Source organism: Trachemys scripta, chromosome 3 (genome assembly GCF_013100865.1).
Source record: "Trachemys scripta elegans isolate TJP31775 chromosome 3, CAS_Tse_1.0, whole genome shotgun sequence".
NCBI classification, from domain to species: domain Eukaryota; kingdom Metazoa; phylum Chordata; order Testudines; family Emydidae; genus Trachemys; species Trachemys scripta.
This window is the reverse complement of record NC_048300.1, coordinates 191930105-191954426: the sequence shown is the minus strand read 5'-3', so window position 1 is coordinate 191954426 and position 24322 is coordinate 191930105. Positions and strand designations below refer to the sequence as shown.

At 46.9% G+C, this 24322-nt stretch overlaps 1 protein-coding gene across 1 annotated transcript in view; it reads left to right on the top strand.

The window, feature by feature from the left end:
• The window catches only part of PKHD1 (PKHD1 ciliary IPT domain containing fibrocystin/polyductin), a 309667-nt gene that overhangs the window by 101568 nt on the left and 183777 nt on the right, over nt 1–24322 (top strand). The window contains exon 36 of the mRNA XM_034766923.1: nt 9036–9185. Within this exon, the coding sequence (XP_034622814.1) occupies nt 9036–9185 (150 nt within the window). The remainder of the gene's footprint in view (nt 1–9035; nt 9186–24322) is intronic.

Sequence of the window (24322 nt, the reverse complement as noted above, 5' to 3'; positions counted from 1 at the left end):
GTTTTGGAAGTAGGCTTCATTTTATCCATCTCCCCCAAATTGGTGGGGTGATGCGGGGGGGAGTTCAGATAAATGGTTTTAATTTTGGTCCCTTTCTAGTTGACAGCATCCTGTTAAGATTTATGACCCACTGCAGCTTATGCATGCTTCACGATAGAGGTTTAAATCATGTCATGCGAACTGGCCTTGCCTTTCCACTGGAAATAATGGTCCCCAGCTTCAATAGCAGACAGTAAAATGCATTAACAGCATCCTGTGTATTTGGATAATGGCACTATTAACAAGCAGCACAACATACCATAGCAGTAACAGGACTTTGCCTCTTTATAGTAAGACCTTACACTTCCATTGCGCCTTTCAACTGAGGATCTCCAATCACTTTGCAGAGGTTGGGGCTGATCCTCAGCTGCTGTGTAGCTCCACTGACTTCATGGTCTGCTGATACACTCCAGCTGAATATCTGGACCGTTATAACAATGATCTTAGTTATATTGTGGGAATACCTAGATGCCCCAGTTGTGAACAGGGCCCCATTGTGCTGGGCGCTCGGCAGACACATAGTAGGAGACAGTCCCTGCTCCAAAGAACTTGAATTTAATATGAGGCAAGATGCAACAAATAAGTGTGACAAACAACGGCAAGCATGAGGGCAATAAAAATAGGGTCATGAGGTTGCCGGGTAGTTGTTAAACAATTGGGTAGTTCATGATGGCTCCAAATATTTCTTTAGGGAGGAAAGATGATCCAGTGATTAGGGCACAAGCTTGAGATTTGGATTCAAGTCTCTGCTCTGCCACAGACTTCCTGTGCCTTCGGTAAGTTACTTAGCCTTTCCGTGCCTCAGTTTCCCATCTTTAAAATGGGGATAACAGCATTGCCCAGCACCCTACCTTACAGAGGCATTGTGAGGTGAACTACATTAAAGACTGTGACGTGCTCTGCTATTATGGTGATGGGTGCAATATAAGTGCCCAAGAGACTTGTAAAATTATTGGTCAGTTAAATCAGCTGATCCCAAATGAAGCATGAAGGTGGGAGAAAAATGTCAGACATCCTTCCTGGAAAAATCTTCAGCGTTTTCCTACCAGTTCTACTGATGCGTAAGCAAAACAGTCGTTAATTGGCTGACTCCATGTAGGTGTCACAGCAGGGACGGCCTTGGAGAGGTATTTGATGGAGTTCTTACTGATCAGCTCAAAAGGGGCATTCCAAGTGTAATGGGGTTAGGGGCAGGGGTATTTTAAATGGGACCCTAATCCACCCTAACTTATCTTGGTGGGATGAGAAGCACCCTGTGGTTCCCTGCTCTCAGCATTGCCCAGAGGAACAGGCTAGATTTAGTTCCCTGCCTGTAGGATGGTTGGGATAGTAGTAACTTCAAGGGACTTTCTTCCCTGATTTACCTAGTGAAACTACACCTGCAGGGCCCTGCCTACTGGGTCTCCAGAATACTAAGGGGTTGGGTTTAAGGCTGCAACCCAATTATCCTTCCTCTTGAGGGACCTCACAGCTGCTCGTGAGACCCTGGACTGAGCCTGAACAATGGAAACTATGATGAAGAAGCTTCCAAATCACTTTGCTCTCTCTTCACGGTACCTCCTCCCCAGTCACTCCTCTTACCCTTGTCAGATCCATCTGTGAGGTGGAGTGCTCTCACCCGCTACTAGACAGACTCCCAATAAGTAACATATCCCTAACTGGAGTAGTAGCTTTATCTTGAATCAAACCCTTAAAAAGGGGCACACGCAAAACATCAAATCAAAGAAAACAGATTTATCTTTCTCAGGAACAGCCTAAAAATGGGAGAAAACTTAGCAGGTTTCAGAATATACTAAGCAGTTGAAAGACGGTAAAATATACTGAAGCAATCCTTACGCTATTTCCCACACTCAGATGAACAGACATGCTAAAGTATTTACTCTAGATGAGTACACACATACAAAAACACTTTTAACAGCAATAGTCTCTGTTGTGGGTGGTGAAACTTGGCTCTTTGGTTTCATGGTTCCCGAAGGGTCTGTGATGGGAATAATGCTCTGCCCACCTGGCTATGGCTTCACTCAGATTCCCACACAAATGATCTCAGCAATGTCCTGAGCCCCCCTTTCCTCTTTTTGCGCAAGTCCCAAGTCTTCCCCTACAACAGAGACCCTGGTTCGAAAGGTCAACAGATGCTGCTCCCCAGTGCACTTGAGTGAATGAAAGAGACCCACCTCCAAAGCAGGTAAATGCACCAGCTGAGTACTTACCAGGGAAGCCGTAGTCAAGGGTAGCCTGAAAAGGAAAACCCATCAACTTCTGAGCGCTGCACTCCTCTGCCTGCTGCGAGGCAGGGCCACCATCATCTGGGCTGTGCATTGCTCACACAGGGCTTTGCCCCAGGACTGAACCGGAAAATCTTCCGTACAACCAGCTGCAATTACCCCACAGTATTTGCCGCCTTCTCCCTGGCTCAGGGGATGCCAGAACACCCCAGGCTAATGCTGTTCATGACTCCCTGTGCGGCTGGTCTCAGGACTGTGTGGTACGGGGTTACTGGGCTCCCATAGCTCATCCCCTCCTGCCTGCTCCACTCACTCTCCTTTGCTGACTCTCTGTGACTCTCTCTCGTTCCCTTATCACGTGTCTCTGACCTCCCTGCCCACTCCCTACAGCTCCCCATCTCTGATGCTGTTGTTCACTCACCTCTACAGGGCCCTGCCCTGCTGAGCCTGTCACTTGTTTAGTGCGTAGGGTTCCCAGGCATCCGATTTCCAACCAGAACGCCCAGTTGAAAAGAGGCCCTGGTGGCTCCAGTCAGCACTGCTGACCAGACTGTTGAAAGTCCAGTCAGCGCTGCAGTGGGGCTAAGGCAGGCTCCCTGTCCGGCCCCTAGGTGCAGGGGCTGTCAGTGAAGCTCCATGTGCTGTCCCTGCCCCGAGCGCCAGCTCTGCAGCTCCCATTGACTAGGAGCAGCACTGAGCCAGGGCAGGCAGGGAGCCTGCCTTAGCCCTCTTGCGCTGCCAACCGGGAGCCGCCTGAGGTAAGCACTGCCTGGCTGGAGCCCACACCCTGACCCCCCCGGCCTGGGTTGGAACCCCCTCCCGCACCCTAACTCCCTCCCAGATCCCGCACCCGCACCCCAACACCCTGCCCCAGCCTTGAGCCCCCTTCCACACTTCAAACCCCTAGACCCAGCCCAGAGCCCCCTCCTGCACCTGAAACCCCTCATCCCTGTCCCCACCCTAGAGCGCACACACCCAGCCAGAGCCCTCCCTCCCTCCCACAGTCCAACCTCCTGCCCCAGCCCTGAGCCTTCTCCCACACTCCAAACCTCTTGGCCCCAGCCCCACTCCAAAGCCTGCACCCACAGCCAGAGCCCTCACCCCCTCACACACCCCAACCTCCTGCCCCAGCCTGGAGCCCCCTCTGGCACCCTGAACCCCTCATATCTGGCCCCACCCCAGAGCACCCCCCCCCCTAGCTGGAGCCCTCACCCCCTCCTGCACCCCAATCTCCTGCCCCACCCCGGTGAAAGTCAGTGAGGGTGGGGGAGAGTGAGCGATGGAGGGAGTGGGGCTGGAGGGAGTGGGGACTCTGAGATGGGACAGGGCAGGGGTGGGGCCTCGGGGTAGGGGCGTGACAGGGGCAGGGCAAGGGTGTTCGGTTTTGTGCAATTAGAAAGTTGGCAACCCTATTAGTGCGGGTCCCCAGTCTCCGCGCCGACCCTTGCTCCACACCTTGGCTCTTGCGCTGCTGCTCCTCCCTTCCAGGCATCCAGCTACAGCAACTCACCCCACCTGGGGCTGCTCTCGCTGTCTCCCCTTCCCCCAGCACATGCAAAGGCTGGGACCTGAGCTGAGGCTCCCAGGTTGGCCTGGCTGCCAGGTCAATCAGACTGACTTGGGGGACTAGCTACTTCCCATTGGCCCTGATCTGGAGCTGTCTGATTGGTCGGAAGCTCTGTCAGTCCCAGGATCCTAAATTCCTTGTTCAAGCAAAATTCCCACTGAAGACTGTGCGGCAGATCATCATCTTATGTAAATTATCATAGCTCTGTTAACTTCAATGGAGCTGGGACAATTTATTCCAGCTGATAACTTGCCCCTCCAGGATTAATCCCTAACCTATTGTTTTTAAATCAGTCTTGGATTTAGCTGCATATTTCTAATGTCCCAAAGCAGGTTTAGAGGTGGAGACTTTACCCCGTTGGTTGTGACGTTCTGATCCAGATGACTGTGCCCTCAAATTTCATGGTGTTGCTTTGGCCCTTTATAGAGATCAGAACCAGTCACTAAGCTTAGATCTGTGCTTGAACGTCCCTGAGGATGGGGCCAGAGATTTTGGAAAACGGGGATTTTATTTCAGACTCCCATCTTCTCATCTGTATCGTGTTTGAAATACATGCCACCATATGATTTAATTAGGTCATGCATGCAAAGTAACAAGCCTCTGCCCCAGCATTCTATTAACATTTGTAAATTGCTCAGTTATTAACTGGGGGAAGAGCTGTGGAATCTTTTTTTTATATCTGTATATAATGCAATTTAGCCTACTTAAAATAATAATAAAAAGCTCTGATTGTCTATCCCACAGGACTTAATTAGCTCACAGTTTCATGATACACTCAGTAATGGCAAGATACAAATAAAAAAAAATGTTCTAATGCTCAGTCACTACCTGTCCACTTTACCTCTGGTGCATAATGAGTTGTCAGCCACCGTGACACTGATGAGATGTGTAAAACATGCTGATAACACAAGGAGCGGATGCTCATGGGAAGGTTTGACCAGACTTGGGCGTCTCTGAACTATTATGCTTAGTGAGCCTTCAGATTATTATTCCAGATCACTGGACCAGACCTAATCATCATGCAAGCATGCTGTTTGAGCAATGTTTTCCTTGTACTGACTCCCCTCCTCCTCTGGCCCAGATGGGTGGTATAATGTATATCGCTGGGCACATGCCACATATATTAAGTCAATCGTTGGAAAACCTAACTGGTATGGTAGTGAATTTGTTACAACCCAACCCTTGAGGGGATCCTATTAAGGAATAGAAGGGTAATAAAAATAACGTGCTAGATAAAAATGCTATACAGGAGTACAGCTATGCCTGTGTAAGCTGTGCTTCCTTTAAGTTGTTTTTAAAGAGGAGAATACAGGAAGGATGTGAGGTTTAAGTAGTGGCTTAGAAAGTTGTAGATCTGTGATTTCTTAGCCCAAAGATTAATACTGTGGGTGTCTCTGCACAGGTTGTGTGCCTACATTAGTCACTTAAGATGAGGTAAAGGAAAGACTATGGCTGAGATTTCCGTACCTACTTAGGAGACCTGGATGCTCAACTTCCGTTAATTTCAATGGGAATTGGGTCTCCTAATCCTTTAGACAACTCTGCAAATCTTAACTATGGTCTTTGCTTTTGATTTACACTTACCTTATCTGCCATCCTCCCTCCCCATGTACTGGCCTGGATAGAGTATAAGGCAACTCACTATAACTACCTTTTATTAATTTCATTAATTTTCCTGCTCATGGAGCATAGAGTGCACATTTCGGGTCACCCACTTCCAGGGAGCCTGGTCTCTTGCCAATGTTGTGGCCTGCTCTATCTTGTGGGTGAGGTGGAAAGCCACGACATCCCGCCAGAGTGTGAAGCCGGCTGTGATGTCTTCTCCATCCCGATTTGTTGGCTCAAATACATAAAGTTGGCAGGCTGGCATGGACTCTGGCATATGAAGCAGATGGCCAAGCTGCCTGAGTTGGTGTTCAATCACTTGGGAAGACATTGGAGGCTGGTTGGTCTGACTTAAAATATTAGGTAATATATATTAAATATAAATATGATTTATAACATAGCTACCTGCTTCCCCTATAACAATGACCAGGAAGGGAAGTGCAAATTTATATATAGCTATAAAATTGTATCTATTTGATAGTCTCCCTTTCCTCTCACCTTCTTTTTCACTTGTCTTAGGTGTGGGCTTCAGGATAGAGCAAAGATGGTCTTTGTCTTACATCCCACATCTCCACCCACTCCTGTACCAAGCATAGCTTGGCCAGACCAGAGAATCTGGCTCTTAGTGGAGTATTTTAGGATAGGAGCAATAAGAAGAGCCCCAGTTATATTAGTTAAAGTCAAAAATTTATAAGGGATGTTAACCCTCATGCTTCAGGGCATGAGCAGACTACTAACTGCTTGTGATTAGGAAGCAACTTTCCACTCTGGGCAGCTCCACAATTGTGTATAATAGGGTAGTTTGCATCTTCCTGTGAAGCATCTGGTATTGGAGAGAGTATCCTGGACTAGAGGGATTATTGGTTTGACCCAGCATGGCCTTGTCTATTTAAACCATCATGGGACCAGTCTGTGGATCCAGTCACACAAGATGCTGTGAGATCTTCCGGAGAGGTACTGGGCAGTTTTGACTCCTGGTGAATTGACTGAGAACTGAGTACACTCAGTGTCTTGCAGGACAAGGCTCTGTCTGGGGAACTGTTTCCAATGGTACCACTCAGATTGGGCCTGCTGACCTTCCCTGCATACTGTACAGACTAGAAAGAATGGGAGGTAGGTTCTTCTCCATTGAGGGCCTGCAGCTCTGGAATACTCTTCCTCCTCATTCATCAGAGCAAATCCATGATATTCTTCCAGGCAAGAATAGGGCTTTTTAGGGCTGCTCATTATTGTCTGGAGGGCAGTGGGGTGTCCACCTATTGCATGTTAAGGATGAGATGTTGGCATTTTGTCACTCCTGCTCGTACACTGCTCGTCCATTTTGTGGTCGGTTGTGTTTTCAGTTTCATTCTGTGAGTGCCCAAGTCCTTGTGATGTACTGGAGCCTAATAGTTGAAATTTATTATCATTATTAATGGCCAGGAATGTTCAGCATTTCCTCCTTGCCAGCAAAGCTTCTCACAGCTGCACCATCCTCTCAGGCTTCTCTCATGCCCTTTCTCTTCCACCAAGCCCTCTAGCTTCCTCACTCCCTTTCCATCCTCTTCTCATTCCTTCACCCTGACCCGTTTGTCTGAAAATCCTAACCCTGGCATGAAGGGCGACCACTCTTAGATTCCCTCCTCAAAACTCTCCTTTGCCATGATGTCTACAAAAGACTTGACGGTGGTTAGGCAGACAGTGCCTATACTCCTCCATCTACCTGTCTGCATTCATTTGTTGTCTCTTTTCTTGTATTTAGACTGTAAGCTCTTTGCGGGAGGACTCATCCTTTTTTCTTGTTTGTGTGTGTACAGTGCCTAGCACAGTGGGGCTCCGAGGCGCTCCGTCAATACAAATAATAATAATTTTCCTGGCATGCCCCCAGTGTCAACCCACCTGTTGCTATACCTCTAAATACAGCAGTCTACGATGAGAATCCAGGAGAATTTGTGTCTTCCTTGTCTTGTCTTTCTAAGACCAGGTCTACACTGTACACTTACTTCAGTATAACTACATCATTCAGGGATGTAAAAAATCCACACCCCTGAGCAATGTAGTTATACTGACCTTAACCCGCCCTGGAGACAGTGCTATGTAGATAGGAGAGCTTCTCCCGCCGACAAAGCTACCGCCTCTCGCGGAGACTAAGAGACTAAGTGACTTGTTTAAAGTCACACAGGAAGCCTGTGGCAGAGCAAAGATGGGAATGCAAGTCTCAGAGGTCCTAGGATGTGCCCCAAGGTCCAGCTTTTGTAAGGGAATGGAGGCCTATTGAGGACACTATACAAGGACTGGGGGCTGCTCTGTCAACAGCTGTCAGGGGAGAGGTGAGAAGCTAGTCGGGAGCCTGAGTTCTATTCGAGGCTCTCCCACTGCTCCCTGTATGACCTTGGCCAAGTCACCTGAAATCTGCATTTCACTTTCCCCACCTGTGAAATGGGGCTAATGACACGTCTCCGCTTTTCAGCTCTACCCATGGAAAGAACTGTCTGCTGGGAAGTATTTAGCAGCAGCAGCAGCTTGGTTCTCAGGCAGTACCCAATGCTGCTGTGTTTAAGTAGCAAACATTAATGTGGGTTCCAAACCCACCCCTGCCAGTTTATATTGATAGGAAAACAAACAAGCTCCCCAAACTCATAACACATTAATAGTATAGGTTTTCTCCCATTTCCCCTCAACCTCTTCCCACATCCCATTCCCTCTCCCCCCTCCTCCCCAACTTTCACTCACACACACAAAATAATCAATGAAACTGAGGAAGGATGATCTTGTGATTAACATACTGGCTTGAGACTTAAGAGTAGGGCTGGTTGAAACTGTTTTTTGATTAATTATTCTTATTGTTTACAAAAAGACATATCTTTCTAAACTTATTTTGTAAATCTCAGCCCCTTCTTTCCCCCCCAAGATTATTCACTTTCTACATTCTGTAACCTGTTAACCTGGTACGGAGATACCCTCTGAGGGGCCCACTAATCCCTAAAAGATTTGCAAGCCACAAAAAAGTCTATTGTAAAATAGAATAAAATAAAACCCAACAAAATAAAACAAAAAAGCCAGTCTTGGGGGTGCAGATGATATCAGTGCTGACAGAGGTACCGTCTGCAAGGTTGTTAAGCTGTAGAGCTCCAAGATGGCTGCCGCAGTAACCACAGGCAATGTGAAGAGATAAATGGTTGACCCTAGCCCGTGTCAGGTTAGGATTGATGCCACTATCAGCCCTAGTGCCTTTGCAATGATTTTTTAAAAAATCTCTGATCGAGTGTGTTATCTAGTTAGTGGCATGAGGGCAATAGCCCAGAGGGAGTGGGAAGAGGAAGAGAGAAAAGAAAAAGAAAAAAGGTCATTCCGGGAGGACAATCTTTGTCGGACTAAATGAGAAAAAAAGACCTTGCACAAAAAGGGGAGGTAAATAAATAATAAAAGTGGCTGCTAGGTGTTTGGGAAAAGGAGAAGTGAAATTGCTTCTTTCTCTCTCTCTTTTATTTTTTGGTTTAAGTGGGATGGGCCTTGGGCTGCGATGAGAAATTTAGGAGATGTGCCAAAGATTTTTTTTTTCTTTGCTTGAACTTTTTGCAGCCTGATGTACAGCCTTAACTCTTTCTTCTCTCCTTCAGGAGCAAAAGCCCAGGGCTGATTTGGGTCTTGCTCGCACAGCCCTTCACAAGCACAAATCCGTCAGGGGCCCTGATCCTGCACCTGACTCGCCTGGAGCCTCGTTGACTAATGAGGCCCCAAGCTGCTGCACGGAGGTCGACCGGTGTGGAGTCAGTTACAGGTTGGGGTTCCTCCCACTAGCAACCCAAAGCCCATTGAGCCTTCCAATTGATTGTAAAAGGGTGTTAGATCAGACCTTAAGTGAGCTCCGAATGCGACCCCTAGTCTTATAAACAAACCACTTCCCCTCCCCCAACCAGAGGCACGTAGATGCAGAGTAGAAACTGCTGCTCTTTATTAAAAGGCGCTTCCTACAGGGAACGGAAAGCAAAACTTGACCCTTCTTTGGGAAGAGAAAGCTGAATTAGGGGCACGTGGGTTCAGGAAACGGTCTGAAGGGCTGGGGGGCGGGAGGGGAGAGAAACTGCTCTCACTTTGCTCCGACGCTGTTGCACGGAGCCTCACTGCTGCTGCCGGTTTTGCTATTTAATTGTGACAGAAATTCTGATTGACTCATTTGGCATTAAGGCAAAATGAAAAAAAAATTCTGTTTGAATACGTGGCTTTGATTCTCAGTCCGTTAACCTTGCACGTTCATTTATTTAATGCTTGTGTCAAGTGCTGGAGTGCCAGGCGCTGGGTCTGGACCCTGCTCTGACTGAAGTCAAAGTCAAAGCCCCCTCTCCCTCCCGAATTCAGCAGCAGCACAGTTGGGGCCCCTTAGGATCTACACAGCATTTTGGGCCTAGCTACCCAGGTTTGGTTGGCAGACTCTGGTTTGTGGGGCTTGTGCTAGTGCTCTAAAACTAGCTATAGAGACAGCGCTTTGAAATCCCTGGGCTTCAGTGCCTGAGCTGTAACCTGAGTCACCGCTTCCAAGCGTTTTCTACACAGCTATTTCCAGAGTGCTAGCGGGAGCCCCACAAGCCTGAGTCTGTCGACCTAGGCTGGGAGGCTGGTGCCAAAATGCTGTGTAGATATCCCCTTAGAGACCAGAAGAGTCTGGGTTTGATTGTGTCCTATGATGGAACTCTGCTCAGCTCAGCAGACGTGGACAGGCTGTTGGAGAGATGGTTCCAGCCCGCCCTCAGCGTGGTGTGAGCTAGAGAAGCTTTCAGGTGGCTCTAAATTACATTGACATAGGGTCCTACTCCATTGCAGGATTGTTGTGGGCCCCTCCATGCTCCAGCCGTGCCACCTACACTGTGGAGATGGAGGTGCAGGGTCAGGCCGTCATGCAGATGCATGGGCAGAGAGTCCCCTCTGCCAGGGGAATTCTCTGCTGACCATTTGCAGCTGGATAATGGCCCCATTATGCTCCTGGAGTGACATAAAGGGGTGATAACCCAGTTTGAAAATCTGGCTTTCTAGCCACAGAAGAGGTACAGCTGCCCACGCTGCTCCACCTGTTTTGTCACCCTTTAATCACCATTTTGTGCAATATCCAAGCACTGCATTTTCAAATCCAGGTGCTTTAAGTTAGGTACCCAAAGCCATAGTAAGGTCCCAATCCTGCCAACACTCATGCAGATGCTTAATTTAGGCATATATGTAGCAAGGTCAGTGGAACTAATACCATGCATAATGATTGGCAGGTTTGGGGCTGATGTGACCTGACTTTTGGGCGTTCCCATTGAAGTCAATAGCAGGTGTGCTGCTGTGCACCTTTGCGAATCAGGCCACTTTCTTACGTGATCATGCATAGGCTCTGATCCTGCAATCACTTATGGATGGCAGTAACATGGCCCATCGACGCAATTCCATTGAAATAGCTGGCACTGCTCCTTTTTTCACAAGCCCAGTTTCTTTCTTCTGCATCTGCTAATGCAATGGAGAAACCCTTGTGAGGGTCAACAAAATTAGCTGGAGTTAAAGATAATGGGTGATTGAATCGCCACATGGTATCAGTCCATAAACGTAAACTGGTAAATGGCTGTAGCGGGAGGAAAAGCCAGGTTGTTAAATATCGGCACCATAATTAACCTATTACAGTCTCTGTTTTCTCTTTAAGGAAAGGGTTAATTTTATGTGATTGCCAATAAAACCTAGCCTTTTTCCAATGCCTCCCTAATAGCCAGGTGACGGTCTGCCTTAACAACTGCTTGCTGGAGGCCGTGCATGCTTTCTTTGTAAGCAGCCATCTATGTGGAAGCCCATAGTTTCCAATCTGTCCTTCTAAATCGCTGCAAAGAAAAGGACTTCATTAAGGGAGCGTAAGGCTGCCTAATAATAATAATAATTAATAATAAAAAGCAAATGGAATAGTGGCTAGAAGGAGTTGAGGGACTGAGTTCCCGGCAGACCCCCTGAAGAAAAGCAGACAGCATAGGGCAGGGAAGCGACAGGTAAAGTGGTCGCTATAAACACTTTCCCTTGAAAGCTGTGTCTTTTCAATAAACAGGCTGTTAGCCGGTCTGCGGCTTTAGCGAAATATTTCCAGTTGACTTCATGGGTGGTTCAGAGCTGGGAGCTGTTAGCTCATGCTCAGTTAAATTTCAAATGTCAGAGCTCATTAGTGGTGATTTTAGCCAAAGACAGTTTGCGAGGAGCTGTGCAAACTTAACTTCCTCAAATAAAATTGAGGGAAGACATCATTGTTGTGTTTCTATTTATTTATTGAGTCTCTCCCTCTTCCCCTCCCTCCCCCCCGCACTTTCTCTCTCTGTTTCTGGTAGAGGTCATTCTCAGCTTTCCCAACATTGGGTTTCTAGTTGATCTTCTCTGTTTTCTTTAATTGGCCTTGTCCTTTCATGCTCTCCCTGTGAATACTAGGTGATCTGCAGATGAATTCTTTGAATTCTTGAGGTTGCTTTTTATCTGAGCTCAGTGATACATGTGCACACAGTATTACATGGCTATAAGGAAGCACAGAGTCTGTGTAACATTATAGATTTACCGGACAAAGTGCTATGAAATATAGTGCAGAGACTAGTCCTGTATTCGCCAAGGGGAGGGATCAGACAATACCCATAATAGGTCTTTCCCTCTCTGGCTTAGCTATGTCTGTGATCCAGGGCTGGAGTCATCATTGCTGTATGAGCCCTTTCTGCCAGCTGGACAGGTGCAAAAAGGCTGCAAGGCAGGCATGAGGTTGCCTTGGAGAATACTCCTTGCAAAGGGGGCCACTGGGCACACAGTTACATCTGTCAGTTGCACCAGGAGTCCCCCCCCCCCCCACGGAAGGGTCTGTGGTGAGGAGTGGGCCAGAGGATAGAGGAAGTGAATTGGGACCAAGAGGAAGCATGGCCAGTGCTGACCTGGCCCAAGTAATACTGCACCCCGGCGATGGTCCAGAAGGACCATTAGAACAAGGACACAAGCTATGGGTAAGCAAAATGGTCCCTGCTTCTGCACCCACTTTGCCAGCACAGCCTTTGCAGACTTGGGTGCCAGCACTACAGAGCTAGTTTCCATGCAGGGCGTTTGGAGAGTCGGGAGCTCCATGGTTGATTCTTGTGAGTGAAAGAGCACATTTGCCTTTCCTTAAGAAGAAGCAAGTTTCTGTGGGGCTAATTAGGGCCAGGGCCGGCTCCAGGCACCAGCAAACCAAGCAGGTGCTTGGGGCGGCACATTTTCAGGGCAACCTTCCAGACATCCTTTTTTTTTTTTTTTTTTTTTTGCGCTTGTGGCGGTAGGAGCCAAGAGCCATTCCTGGCAGCAGCAGTGCGTCCTGCACAGGGACACCCTGGGGCCGCTGCGGTTTGCATTGGGGAGCAGCGCACGCACCTTATGGCTGGGTGGGCTACGAGTGCGGGACACTTGGGCTGGGGGCCGCCCCGTGGGGCGCACAGAGCCGACTGCAGGTGCCGCAGGGCGGCTGCCCCCCAGCACCACAGCCGGAGCTGGGCGAAGTGGCCCGAGCCACCCAGGGACTGCGGCAGGGCGGCCAGGAGCAGCATTAGCGGGGCCATATTGGGGACTGGTGCCCGGGGTGCTGCCCTGCAGGGCCCACGTCCTGCTCTTTGGGGCTCCGCTCCCGCTAGGGCTGCCCTGCCCCGGCTCCTCAGCCCTCTGCCAGGTGGTCCCCTGGCTCTGCCGTCCCGGGTCCCGGCCGGTCCTGGAGGTGGGAGCCCCGGCTGGAGGGACCCTGGGCTGAGGTGTGGCCCAGGAGCCCCACTGCTTACCCCAACCCTGCCAGCGCCGGACAGGCTGGAAGTGAGGGGGGAAGCGGGTGGAGTCAGCACTGGTGGGGGGAAGCCCAGGGCTGGGGCAGCAGGGAGTGCGGGTGGGGTGGGAGGGAGAGCCCAGCATTGGGGTGGCAGGGGGTGTGGATGGGGGAGGGGGGAGCCCAGCGCTGGGGTGGCAGGGGGTGTGGGTGGGGTGTGGGGGAGAGCCCAGGTTTGGGGCGGCAGGGGGTGTGGGGGAGAGCCCAGCGTTGGGGCAGCTGGGGGTGCGGGTGGGGGGGGGAGCCCAGGACTGGGGTGGCAGGCGGTGCGGGTGGGGGGGAGAGTCCAGGGCTGGGGCGGCAGGGAGGTCCAGGGGGAACCCAGGGCTGGAGTGGGGGGTAGCCAAAAATTTTTTTGCTTAGGGCGGCAAAAAACCTAGAGCCGGCCCTGATTAGGGCTAGCGGTAGTTGGGGGTTGGGAACCATTTCTGCTTTTCATCAGACTGCCCCAACCCAGTGAGAGTTAGGACACATTGGCAGAGTTTTCTCTATGATGTGCAGTTTGCATTAAACTGGAAACATAGAGGGCCAGATATTCAAAGGTCTTTAGGTGCCCGAAGATGCAGATAGGTGCCTAATGGGATTTTCAGAAGTACCTGGGTGCCTAATTCCTACTGAAATCAAATCCTGATTTTGAAAATCCCACTGGACGTCTACCTGCACCTATAGGCACCTAAACACTTTTGAAAGTCTGGCCCAGAGTGCACCAAGCAGGATCTTGGGGCAGAGAAAACTGGATTCAATATCCTGACCAGTGATAATGGCCAGGCAAGTGGTAGGCTGGCACTGTGACCTCATTGCCTCATTAACCTCTCTTGCTTACATATATTATTTACACCCTTCACCCCTACACCTATCAAGCCTCCTCATAGCTCATACATGCAGCCATGTGTTCCTACTGCTTTTGTTTTTGTCTTCTGACTAACCACCTCCTCCGTGTTCTACACCCATCAGACACATTTTGGTCCCTGTTTAGGACCTAAGCCTACAAATATGTAGTGAAGCTGCTCAGGTGCTTAAAGTTCATTATGTGTATAAATTTTGCAGGGTTAGGTCCTCAGGCCTGACGTATGTTAGAAAATTTGTACCGGTTTAAACTAAATTGATAATGTAATTAAATGCTTAATGCAGATATACTTAAACTAGTTTAACCTCTGCTTAGATCAGTTTAGTTTGGTTTGATAATTTCCTGATGCAAGTGATATTGATTTAAGAAAGGGTTAAATGGATTTTAGTGCAGCTGAAGAGGGAGAGGAAGGATGATGCAGTGGTTAGGGGCCTAGCCTAGGACTTGGGGGACCTGAATTCAAGGCCCTGCTCTGCCACTGACTTCCTGTGTGACCTTGGGTAAGTCACTTAGGGCCTGTCTCCATGGAAGGGCAAAGTGTACAGAGGGGGGTGGTTTGTAGAGTACTTTAGCAGCTCTGTGTTAGACTCTGTTGGTGCACGTTTTTCATGTTAACTATTAGAAACATGTGAACATCCTCCAAATCTGTTTAAAGCACTTAAAAATCCAGCTTTAACAAAATGTGCTCTTGCAACTTCGCTCCCCCCACCCCCCAGTAAACCAGTTTCATCCAAGCGCTGGTGCCGCTTCATTTTTGAAAGTTCCTTCTTCACCTTTTTACCTTTCTGGCAGATAAATGTTTTTGATGATGACAATAAAGATACTGCCAAGCATTTTTATTCTTTGCAACCCAGCTGGGCTGTGTGTTTGATCCGAACACTCAGAGTTCCAGGCAGATTGCGCTATCAGATGGAGCTGGCTCTATTTCCTGCATTATTCTTCCTGGCTGTACAGCATTATGCAATTATGTTTGCATTTAAACCTGAGTATTTACCTGTAATGATGCTGAAGTTCAGTACATGATACATTACAGCAGTAGATAATGCATACAGATAGGCTAAGAAAGCATGTTGTTGACGTGCTAGGGCTAAACAGGACATTGCATTTGAAAGCGGACTCGGGAAGCTTGCAGATTAGGCACTTAGAATACGTCAACACAGCGAGTGGTAGCGACTCTGAGCCAGGGACGACAGACGTGGGGTCGAGCAACCATGCTAAAAATATTACGGCAGATATTGCGGTCGAACTGGAGCTCGGGTTCTGAAGCCTAGGGAGGTGGTGGGTTTCAGAGCCTGAGCTCCAGCCCAAGCGGCAATGTCTACAGTGTTATTGTTAGCATGGCAGCATGAGCCCAAATCTGTCGTCCCAGGCATTGAGACTGGCTGCCATGGGCTGTGTAGACAAACCCCTAAAAAATCTTGCTTAACCAACATGACAGGCCTGGAGAGTGAGGTTCTCTGTCTAACCAGAACAGAGCCAGGAGAGAGTGGCAGAGCAAACTTCCCTTACGCTGCTCCTCACTCTTGATCTTGAAGGATTAGTTGTAGAGCTGAGTGAAATGTTTCAGACAAAAGGTTTGTTTGCCCCCAAAAAGCAGCTTAGGGTTCTCTGAAAGCATTCACAAATTTGACGTGAATACGCTGAATAGTTTTGGACAAAAATAAATTGGGGGCTAGATTCTCTGAGGATAGGACAAGAAGCAATGGGTTTAAATTGCAGCAAGGGCAGTTTAGGTTGGACATTAGGAAAAACTTCCTAACTGTCAGTGTGGTTAAGCACTGGAATAAATTACCTAGGGAGGTTCGGGAATCATTGTGGATTTTTAAGAGCAGGTTGGACAAACACCTGTCAGGGATGGTCTAGATAATACTTAGTCCTGCCTTGAGTGCAGGGGACTGGACTAGATGACCTCTCGAGGTCCCTTCCAGTTCCATGATTCTACGATTCACAAAGGGAGTTAGATGCCATTCACAAAACACCTGGAGGAGGAGGCGTTTCTTCCCTCCCCACAATAGTCCTGGACTGTAGAAGACTAAAGCTTGAATCCCACCCCGGTGCAGGGATTTGAACTAGGTCTCCTTGCTCCCAGGTGAGTGCCCCAATCATCAGCCCTCAAAGATAGTAAATCAAAGCCCCTCCAGTTAGGCAAGATAGGAAGATGACAGGAGGCAAAGCTGCTCAATGGAGAAGGTGAACTGGTAACAGAAGATGGTAGAATGGCAGAGCAGTGCAATGCCTACTTTGCTTCAGTGTTCTCACAAAAAATAACATGTGACCAGATGACTAGTGCAGTTACCACAGATAATAAAGGGGAAGGGATGCAGATCGGGGTAAGTAAAGAAGATGTTAGCAATTTTCTGATCAATTTGAATCAATTCGAATCAGCAGGGCCGGATGGTATTCACTGAGGGTACTGAAGGAATTAGTTGAAGAAATTTCAGACCCACTGGCAATAATATTTACACAGTCAAGGATGACAGGAGAGGTTCCGGAAGACAGGAGAAGGGCTAATGTGATGTCCATCTTTAAAAAGAGGAAATAGGAGGAGCTGGGAAACTATAGACCAGTCAGTCTGACTCTGATACCTAGGAAGCTACTAGAGCAATGTATAAAACATTCAATTTGTGAATACCGGGAGGATGAAGGCGTGATCACTAGCAGCCAGCATGGTTTTACCAAGAAGAAATCATGCCAAACCAGCCTGATTTCCTTCTTTGACAGAGTAACTGATTTGGTGGATAGGGGGAATGCAGTGGACATAATATACAGGGACTTCAGCAAGGCTTTTGACCGTCCCACATGACATTCTCATAAGTAACCTGGAGAAATGTGGGCTTGACAGAGCTACCATTAAGTCGATACATAATTGGTTAAACAGCTGCAAACAAAGAGTAACTATTAATTGAATGATGTCGGATTGGGGGGAGGTCTCAAGTGGGCTTCCACGGGGATCTGTTCTCAGTCTGATGTTGTTTAACATCTTTATTAATTATATGGATGTCGGTATAGAGAGCGTGATGATCAAGTTTGTAGATGACACAAAGGTGGGGGCATTGCCAATACACCAGAGGATAGAGCTAAAACTCAGAGGGATCTTGATAAATTGGAGCACTGGGCTATGGACAACAAAATGAAATTCAGCAAAGATAAATGTCAGGTGCTACACTTGGGGGAGAAAAACCAAATGCACAAATACAAAATGGGGGATAACTGGCTTGGCAGCTGCACTGCTCCGAAGGATCTGGGAGTTGTGGTGAATCACAACCTCAACATGAGTCACCAATGCGATGCTGTTGCAAAAAAAGCAAATGCAATTTGAGGTTGCATTAACAGAGGCACAGCGTGCAAGTCACAGAAGGTGATAGTACTGCTCTACTCAATGTTGGCTAGGCCTCAGCTGGAGCACGATGTCGAATTTTGGTCACCAATGTACAGAAAGGATGTAGAGAAACTGGAAGGGACCCAGAGGTGAAGATGATCAAAGGGATGGAATGCAGCCATATGAGCAAAGGCTGAAGGAACTGGGTATGTTTCGTTTGGCAAAGAGGAGATTAAGGGGGATATGATAGTGGTCTTCAGATTCTTGAAAGACTGCCATAAAAAAGATGGAGAAAAGTTGTTCTCCTTTCCCACAGAGGGCAGGACGAGAGGCAGTGGGTTCAAACTACAGCATAACAGATTTAGATTAAATCTCAGGAAAAACTTCCTAACTGTAAGAACAGCAGGACAGTGGAACAGACTGCCTGGGGAGGTTGTGGAAGCTTCTTCACTGGAGGTTTTCAAAAGGAGCCTGGATGTCCATCTATCTTGGGTGGTTTAGACACATGAAGTCCTGCATCTTGGCAGGGGGTTAGACTAGATGACCCTTGTGGTCCCTTCTAACCCTATAATTCTATGATTCTAAGTCAATTAAGAATCCGTGCCTCAGTTTACCTTTCTATAAAATAGGGATAATAATATTTACTTATTGTAATAGAAGTGCTTCATTCATTAATGTGTGTAAAGTTCTGCAAGGCCTATGAGTGGAAGGTGCTATGGAGGTCCAACATATTACACTGATTTATCCAATCACAAGAGAGAGAACATGGTGGAGATGGACCAGTGGGATATAGTACAAGATGTGATGGATTTAAACTAAAGCACAGGTATAGATAAAAACAAAATCTTCCTAATGATGTGAACAATTGGAGAATGTACTGACCCCAGGGCGGCAGGTTTAAAACAAATAAAAGGAAGTTCTTCTTCACACAGCGCACAGTCAACCTGTGGAACTCCTTGCCTGAGGAGGTTGTGAAGGCTAGGACTATAACAGGGTTTAAAAGAGAACTAGATACATTCATGGAGGTTAAGTCCATTAATGGCTATTAGCCAGGATGGGTAAGGAATGGTGTCCCTAACCTCTGTTTGTCAGAGGGTGGAGATGGATGGCAGGAGAGAGATCACTTGATCATTACCTGTTAGGTTCACTCCCTCTGGGGCACCTGGCATTGGCCACTGTTAGTAGACAGGATACTGGGCTAGATGGACCTTTGGTCTGACCCAGTATGGCCGTTCTTATGTTCACAGGAGTGTTCAAAAGCCTGGTGGCTAAACCTCTTAATAGTAGAGGGGATGCATTTGGATGTAATGACATGCAATATCCCTTTTAGCCCCGGCTCTAGGGATTTTGAGGCATGTGTTTAATGTCAGTGTGAAGAATGTGTTAGTTCCTATCTGGTTATGTTTTGGCCAGGCTTGTTTATGTGCCTTCTCTTTTACATAGAAGAAAATGCGACATAGCATTTGTGCAGGAATTTTCATTTTCAAAGCACGTTCCACTTATCAGCCAATAAATCTTTGCAGCACTCCTGGCTGTGAGATGAGTTTGGGAAGAACAAGACGCAGCTGGGTTAAATTCCAAATACACCAAGGGGTCAGTATCAGACAGAAGTCAGCAGTTCCTGGCTCCCAATACTGTGTTCCAACCACTGTCCTACATCGCTCACTCAAGAGTGGGTGGGGTCTAGGACTCCAGAAAGTTAAAAAACCCAAACATATGGCTTTTAGAATACTAAAGCAGGAGTTATTCTGGAGCCTGGTCCAACTCCCATGGAAGTCAATGGTTTTATACTGACATCACTGAGATTGGATTAGACCAAACCCCTTTTCTTCTCTTTTTACTATTGAAATCATTCAGAAATCTTCCCTGCTGGTACATGTTGTGCCTTTTTTCATCAAGTGGCTGGATGACCGTAAGTAATATTTGTGTTTGCAACAAAATTGAGAAAACACACTGCAGGAAGTAAAGATGATGTAATCAAGTGAAAGGGTTATACAGCATGGACTACAGTCTACGGTGTTCAGCACAGGCAGTAGGCTAGGGACACTGTTTGTGTAAACAATTGAATCTTTCGGTTTGCTTGTTAGCATTAACCTGACATTTACCATTAGTTGACATGCCTCTGAGAAGTGGGTGATTTACATTGCTGTGTAAATCATGTGTGCCCTTCAACTGTGGGTTGGAAAACAACATCTGAGGTGTGTCTAAACGGGAGAACTACATTCCATTATCTCATACACACACACACTCTTTCTCTCTCTTCATGCAAGATGATCTTGTGGTTTAAAGTACTAGAATTGGACAGCTTTCACGGAAATGAATAATCTCTGAAAATCAGGCCAGAAATGAACATTAGGAAGAATACAGTACATTTGCACCCAGTTAACACAGGGAAAGTTTGGACCTGTGTCTCATCTTCTTATAATGTGGCTCCTTCTCTGAAGTTCCCTGTAATGGGCTGAATTAAAACGCCAAAGGATAAAATCCTGGTCCCACTGAAGTCCGTGGGAGTTTTGCCATTGACTTCAGTGGGGCCAGGGTTTCACCCCACATCTAAACTTTGGGAAGGTTCTGTTCCAATTCTGCCTATAGTGGTTTATACGCCTCTCGAGACCACATGTGTTCTGTAAAACAATGCCTAAAAGCCAGCCCATTGAGTAGCAATGCGTTATTTGTTGTTGTAGGCAGGTGGCTGGAATTGAAAGCAACTCTATTTGCATTCCAGGATTCTGGACTCGTGGAACATTGTGTTATTAAAGAGGACACGGGTACATACCTGTTTAAGATTCCCCTTCCATTTACGAACTTTACTCGCATGGCTCCTTTAATTACTGATTGGTTTAGTGTTAATTATTTCACATTAAGACTTTGAGCCTTACTATTCACAACTGGGCTTTATTGCCTCAGTAGGTAAAAGGGAGGTTATTAAGGCTGGTGTCTTATCTGAGGTGCGCACACATACACACACGTGCATTGCCGTCTTTTCAGTGCCTTCCCTGCGAAAGCACCACTTGATCAAACCAATATTCCGTGTCCTTAATTAATTACCTCTGGTGCAAAGAGCCTTACCTTCTGTGCTCAGAAATTGCAGTGATTACTCCCCCGCTGGAAAAGCTTTTTATAGGATTCAAGTTCTCTATCGTGCCATTGTCCAGCTGCAAATTGGCCTGCAGACTGGCTTGTGCCATGGGCTCTGACCTCCTAAACTGCCCACTCATTTCCCCCTCCCCCCTCAAACTAATCAGCTAGATGAACTATTTGCAGTTGGCTTTTGGGTCTTCTCACTGCTCTTGCGGCTGCCCCTGTCTGAGTAATTAATGATAGCTCTGTTTGTTTATGGTCTTGAGTTACTAATGCTGTTGGATGGAAATGCATTTTTACCTTTGGGACCTGCCAGTTTCCTGGTTCCAGTCCCACCTCACTGGCCCAGGTCAATTTTATGTGTGTAAATATATTTGCCCTGTAATAGTTGGTGGGAGACTGCTTCATTTATCAGTTCCATCATAAATGAACCGGGCCAAATTCTTCCACTATTGCTCCAGTGCAATTCAGTGGAATCAGTGAGGTTGCTCCAGGGTCGTTCAAGAAATCTCCCTTCTCTTTTTATTGTGGATACAATCCTGGGAAGAGCTGAGTGTGACACACTGACACATTCCGGCACTATCCCAAATGAACTTTACTGAGTGGAGTTGAACCTGATTGAATTAGGTTAGTAACTTTGGGGTCCATTGTATTACAAATGCAGTTGTGTACGTGTGTTATTGTGGAACTGTCGATATTTCCATGGAAAGGGTAAATAGGAAAGCAGCAGAGGATGATTAGGCAAATTCACTCAGGTTGTGAGATCTTCAGCAAAGCCACCCTCCTGAAGAGGTGCAGCTATACTAGTTCAAACTGGACTCTCATAAGAACGGCCATACTGGGTCAGACCAATGGTCCATGTAGCCCAGTCTTCCAACAGTGGCTGGTGCCATCTGCTGCAGAGGGAACGAACAAAACAGAGCAATTATCAAGTGATCCATTCCCTGTCATTCCAGTCCCAGCATCTTCTGGGGTTTCGGGACACACAAAGGATGGGGGTTACGTCCCTGACCATCCTGAGTACTAGCCATTAATGGGCCGATCCTCCCTGAGCTATCTAATTCTTTTTTGAACCCAGTTATATTTTTGGCCTTCACAACTTCCCTTCCAACAAGTTCCAAAGGTTGACCGTGCATTGTATGAAGAAGTACTTCCATATGTTTGTTTAAACCTGCTGCCTATTAGTTTCATTGGGGGACCCCTGGTTCTTGTTTTATGTGAAGTGATAAAACACACTTCCTTATTCACTTTACGCTATTCATGATTTTATAGACCTCTATCAAATCCCCCTTAATTGTTTCTTTCCTAAGCTGAATAGTCCCAGTCTTTTTAATCTCTCCTCTTATGGAAGCGGTTCTATACCCCTAATCATGTTGTTGCCCCTCTCTGTACCTTTTTCACTTCCAATATATTTTTCTTGAGATCAGGTGCCCAGAAATGCATGCAGTAAGTTGTAGGTGTACCACGGCTTTCTATAGTGGTATTATGATATTTACTGTTTTAGTATCTATCCCTTTCCTAATGGTTGATCACAGTCTGTTTGACTGCCGCTACACATTGAGCAGATGTTTTCAGAGAACTATCCACAGTGACTCCAAGATCTCTTTCTTGTGTGGTAACAGCTAATTTAGACCCCATCATTTCGTATGTATAGTTGAGATTATGTTTTCCAATGTGCATTTATCAACATTGAATTTCATCTGCCATTTTGTTCCCCAGTCACCCACTTTTGTGAGATTGCCTTGTAACGCTTCACAGTCTGCTTTGGACTTAACTATCTTGAGCAATTTTGTATTATCTGCAAACTTTGCCACCTCACTGCTTGCTCCTTTTTCAAGATCATTTGTGAATATGTTGAATAGCACTGGCCCTGGTACAGACCCCTGGGGGGACCCGATTATTTACCTTTCTCCACTGTGAAAACTGACCATTTATTCCTACCCTTTGTTTCTTATCCTTTTCCAGTTATTGATCCATGAGAGCACCTACCCTCTTATCCCATGACTGCATACTTTGCTTAAGAGCCTTTGGCGAGGGGCCTCGTCAAAGACTTTCTGAAAGTCCAAGTACAATATATCCACTGAGTCACCCTTGTCCATATGTTTGCTGACCCCCCTCGAAGAAGTCAAGTAGATTAGTGAGGCATGATTTCCCTTTACAAAAACTGTGTTGACTCTTCCCCAACAAATCATGTTCATCTAGATGTCTGATATTTTTGTTCTTCACTGTAGTTTCAACCAGTTTGCCTGTGTTGAAGTTGGCCTTATTGGCCTGGAATTACCAGGATCACCTATGGAGCCTTTAAAAAAAATTGATGTTACATTCTGCCTCTGGTGACCTTAGGCAAATCACTTCTCCTCTTTAAGCTTCAGTTTCCCCATCTGTAAAATGAGGATAATGATGCTGACCTCCTATGTAAAGAACTTTGAGATCTACGGATGAAAAGCACTACATAGGAGCTAGGTGGTGTTACCAACATGTAAATTACACCACCCCCGAATATGATGTCTGAATTTGGCCCACCAACACGTGGGACTCTTTCCTCCATGGAAGAAGGGTCTCTTTGTTGACTTCAGTGTCTCATCACGTGAAGCAGAGTGGGGTGCAGTGTATCATTTAAGGTCCATATTGGATCAGAACTCTTGGGTACAGTCCTCCTTGAGCTGGAGGGCTGGTTTCCCTGGAGAGGCTCTGATCTTTCCCAGGAGATGCTAAAACAAGTCTATGGTGGGGGGAAAAGAAAATATGCCTGTTCTGGCCGTGTTGTTCTCTCTAAGGACTCAGCCAAAGCTGAACCAGCTGTAGAGCAAGTGGAAGTGACTAAGGCACTGAGAACCCTGCAGGGTGGAAGGGGTGGGTGGGTTGGTTCAGAAAGGAGCTCACTAACTGAACCCTGCAGTGTGGTTCTCAGGGGCTGGTAGTGAACTAGCTTGGACAGGTTTTCTTGGAGGTTCTAGTTCATTTCTCCTACCCGGTAAGCTGTTTCTCTACTCAACAAGCCTGGTATCCTGCCCTGTAGTGCCCTTTGCAACAGCATCCTTGACCATTGTTGCATGGATTGGATGCCCATGTGCAGATGATATTGTGTTCTACCCTGACATCATATTTGTGAGCACTTTGACAGTGAGCTTACATTGAGGTCCATGTTGTTCTCTAGCACTACACATGGTATTCGCTTTCCTGCCTGGGAAATCCTCAATCCTTTCTTCACAGAAAGCTGCGAGGAGATCAACCGTACTCAACGGCACTGGTTCTCATTGATGCTAATGCCCTTTTATATTGCAAGAGCGATGTAAAGAGACCTTAGTGGAAATGAAAATAAAATCCCATCTGTTTTCCTCCTATGGACTATGGAAAGAGTTTTCTAAATCCATTCAGCCTGATTTACACTTGAAAAGAAGAATGTGTCAGGCTTCCACTGAATTATTAGACCTAGGTAGTGTAGCCAGAAGCCCACTCTACCAAACCATGAGGATGGGAGCTATATGAGCATCAGGGTAGCTGGGAGAGCAAGGGCAAATAGACATCATGGTGCCCTGCTACATCTCTTGCCTGTATTAATCATGGTGAGTGTTCTTTGTCTTTATACCACACAGGTGCATCTTGGGATGGATCAATTAAATGTCAGTGTGAATGAAGGACCTGACTATAGGTGCTGTTACAAGACAAATTTGGTTTAATCAGTCTGGAGAATATCTTGTATGTTAATCACATACCTGCATTGAATAAGATTTTGCAGCATGTGTGTGGGAGGTCCCTGCACCAATTTGTCCGATTTTAATTATAGATGCTCTACCCACCTTCCTAATTGCTTCTTCATTAGGAATTAGCTTGT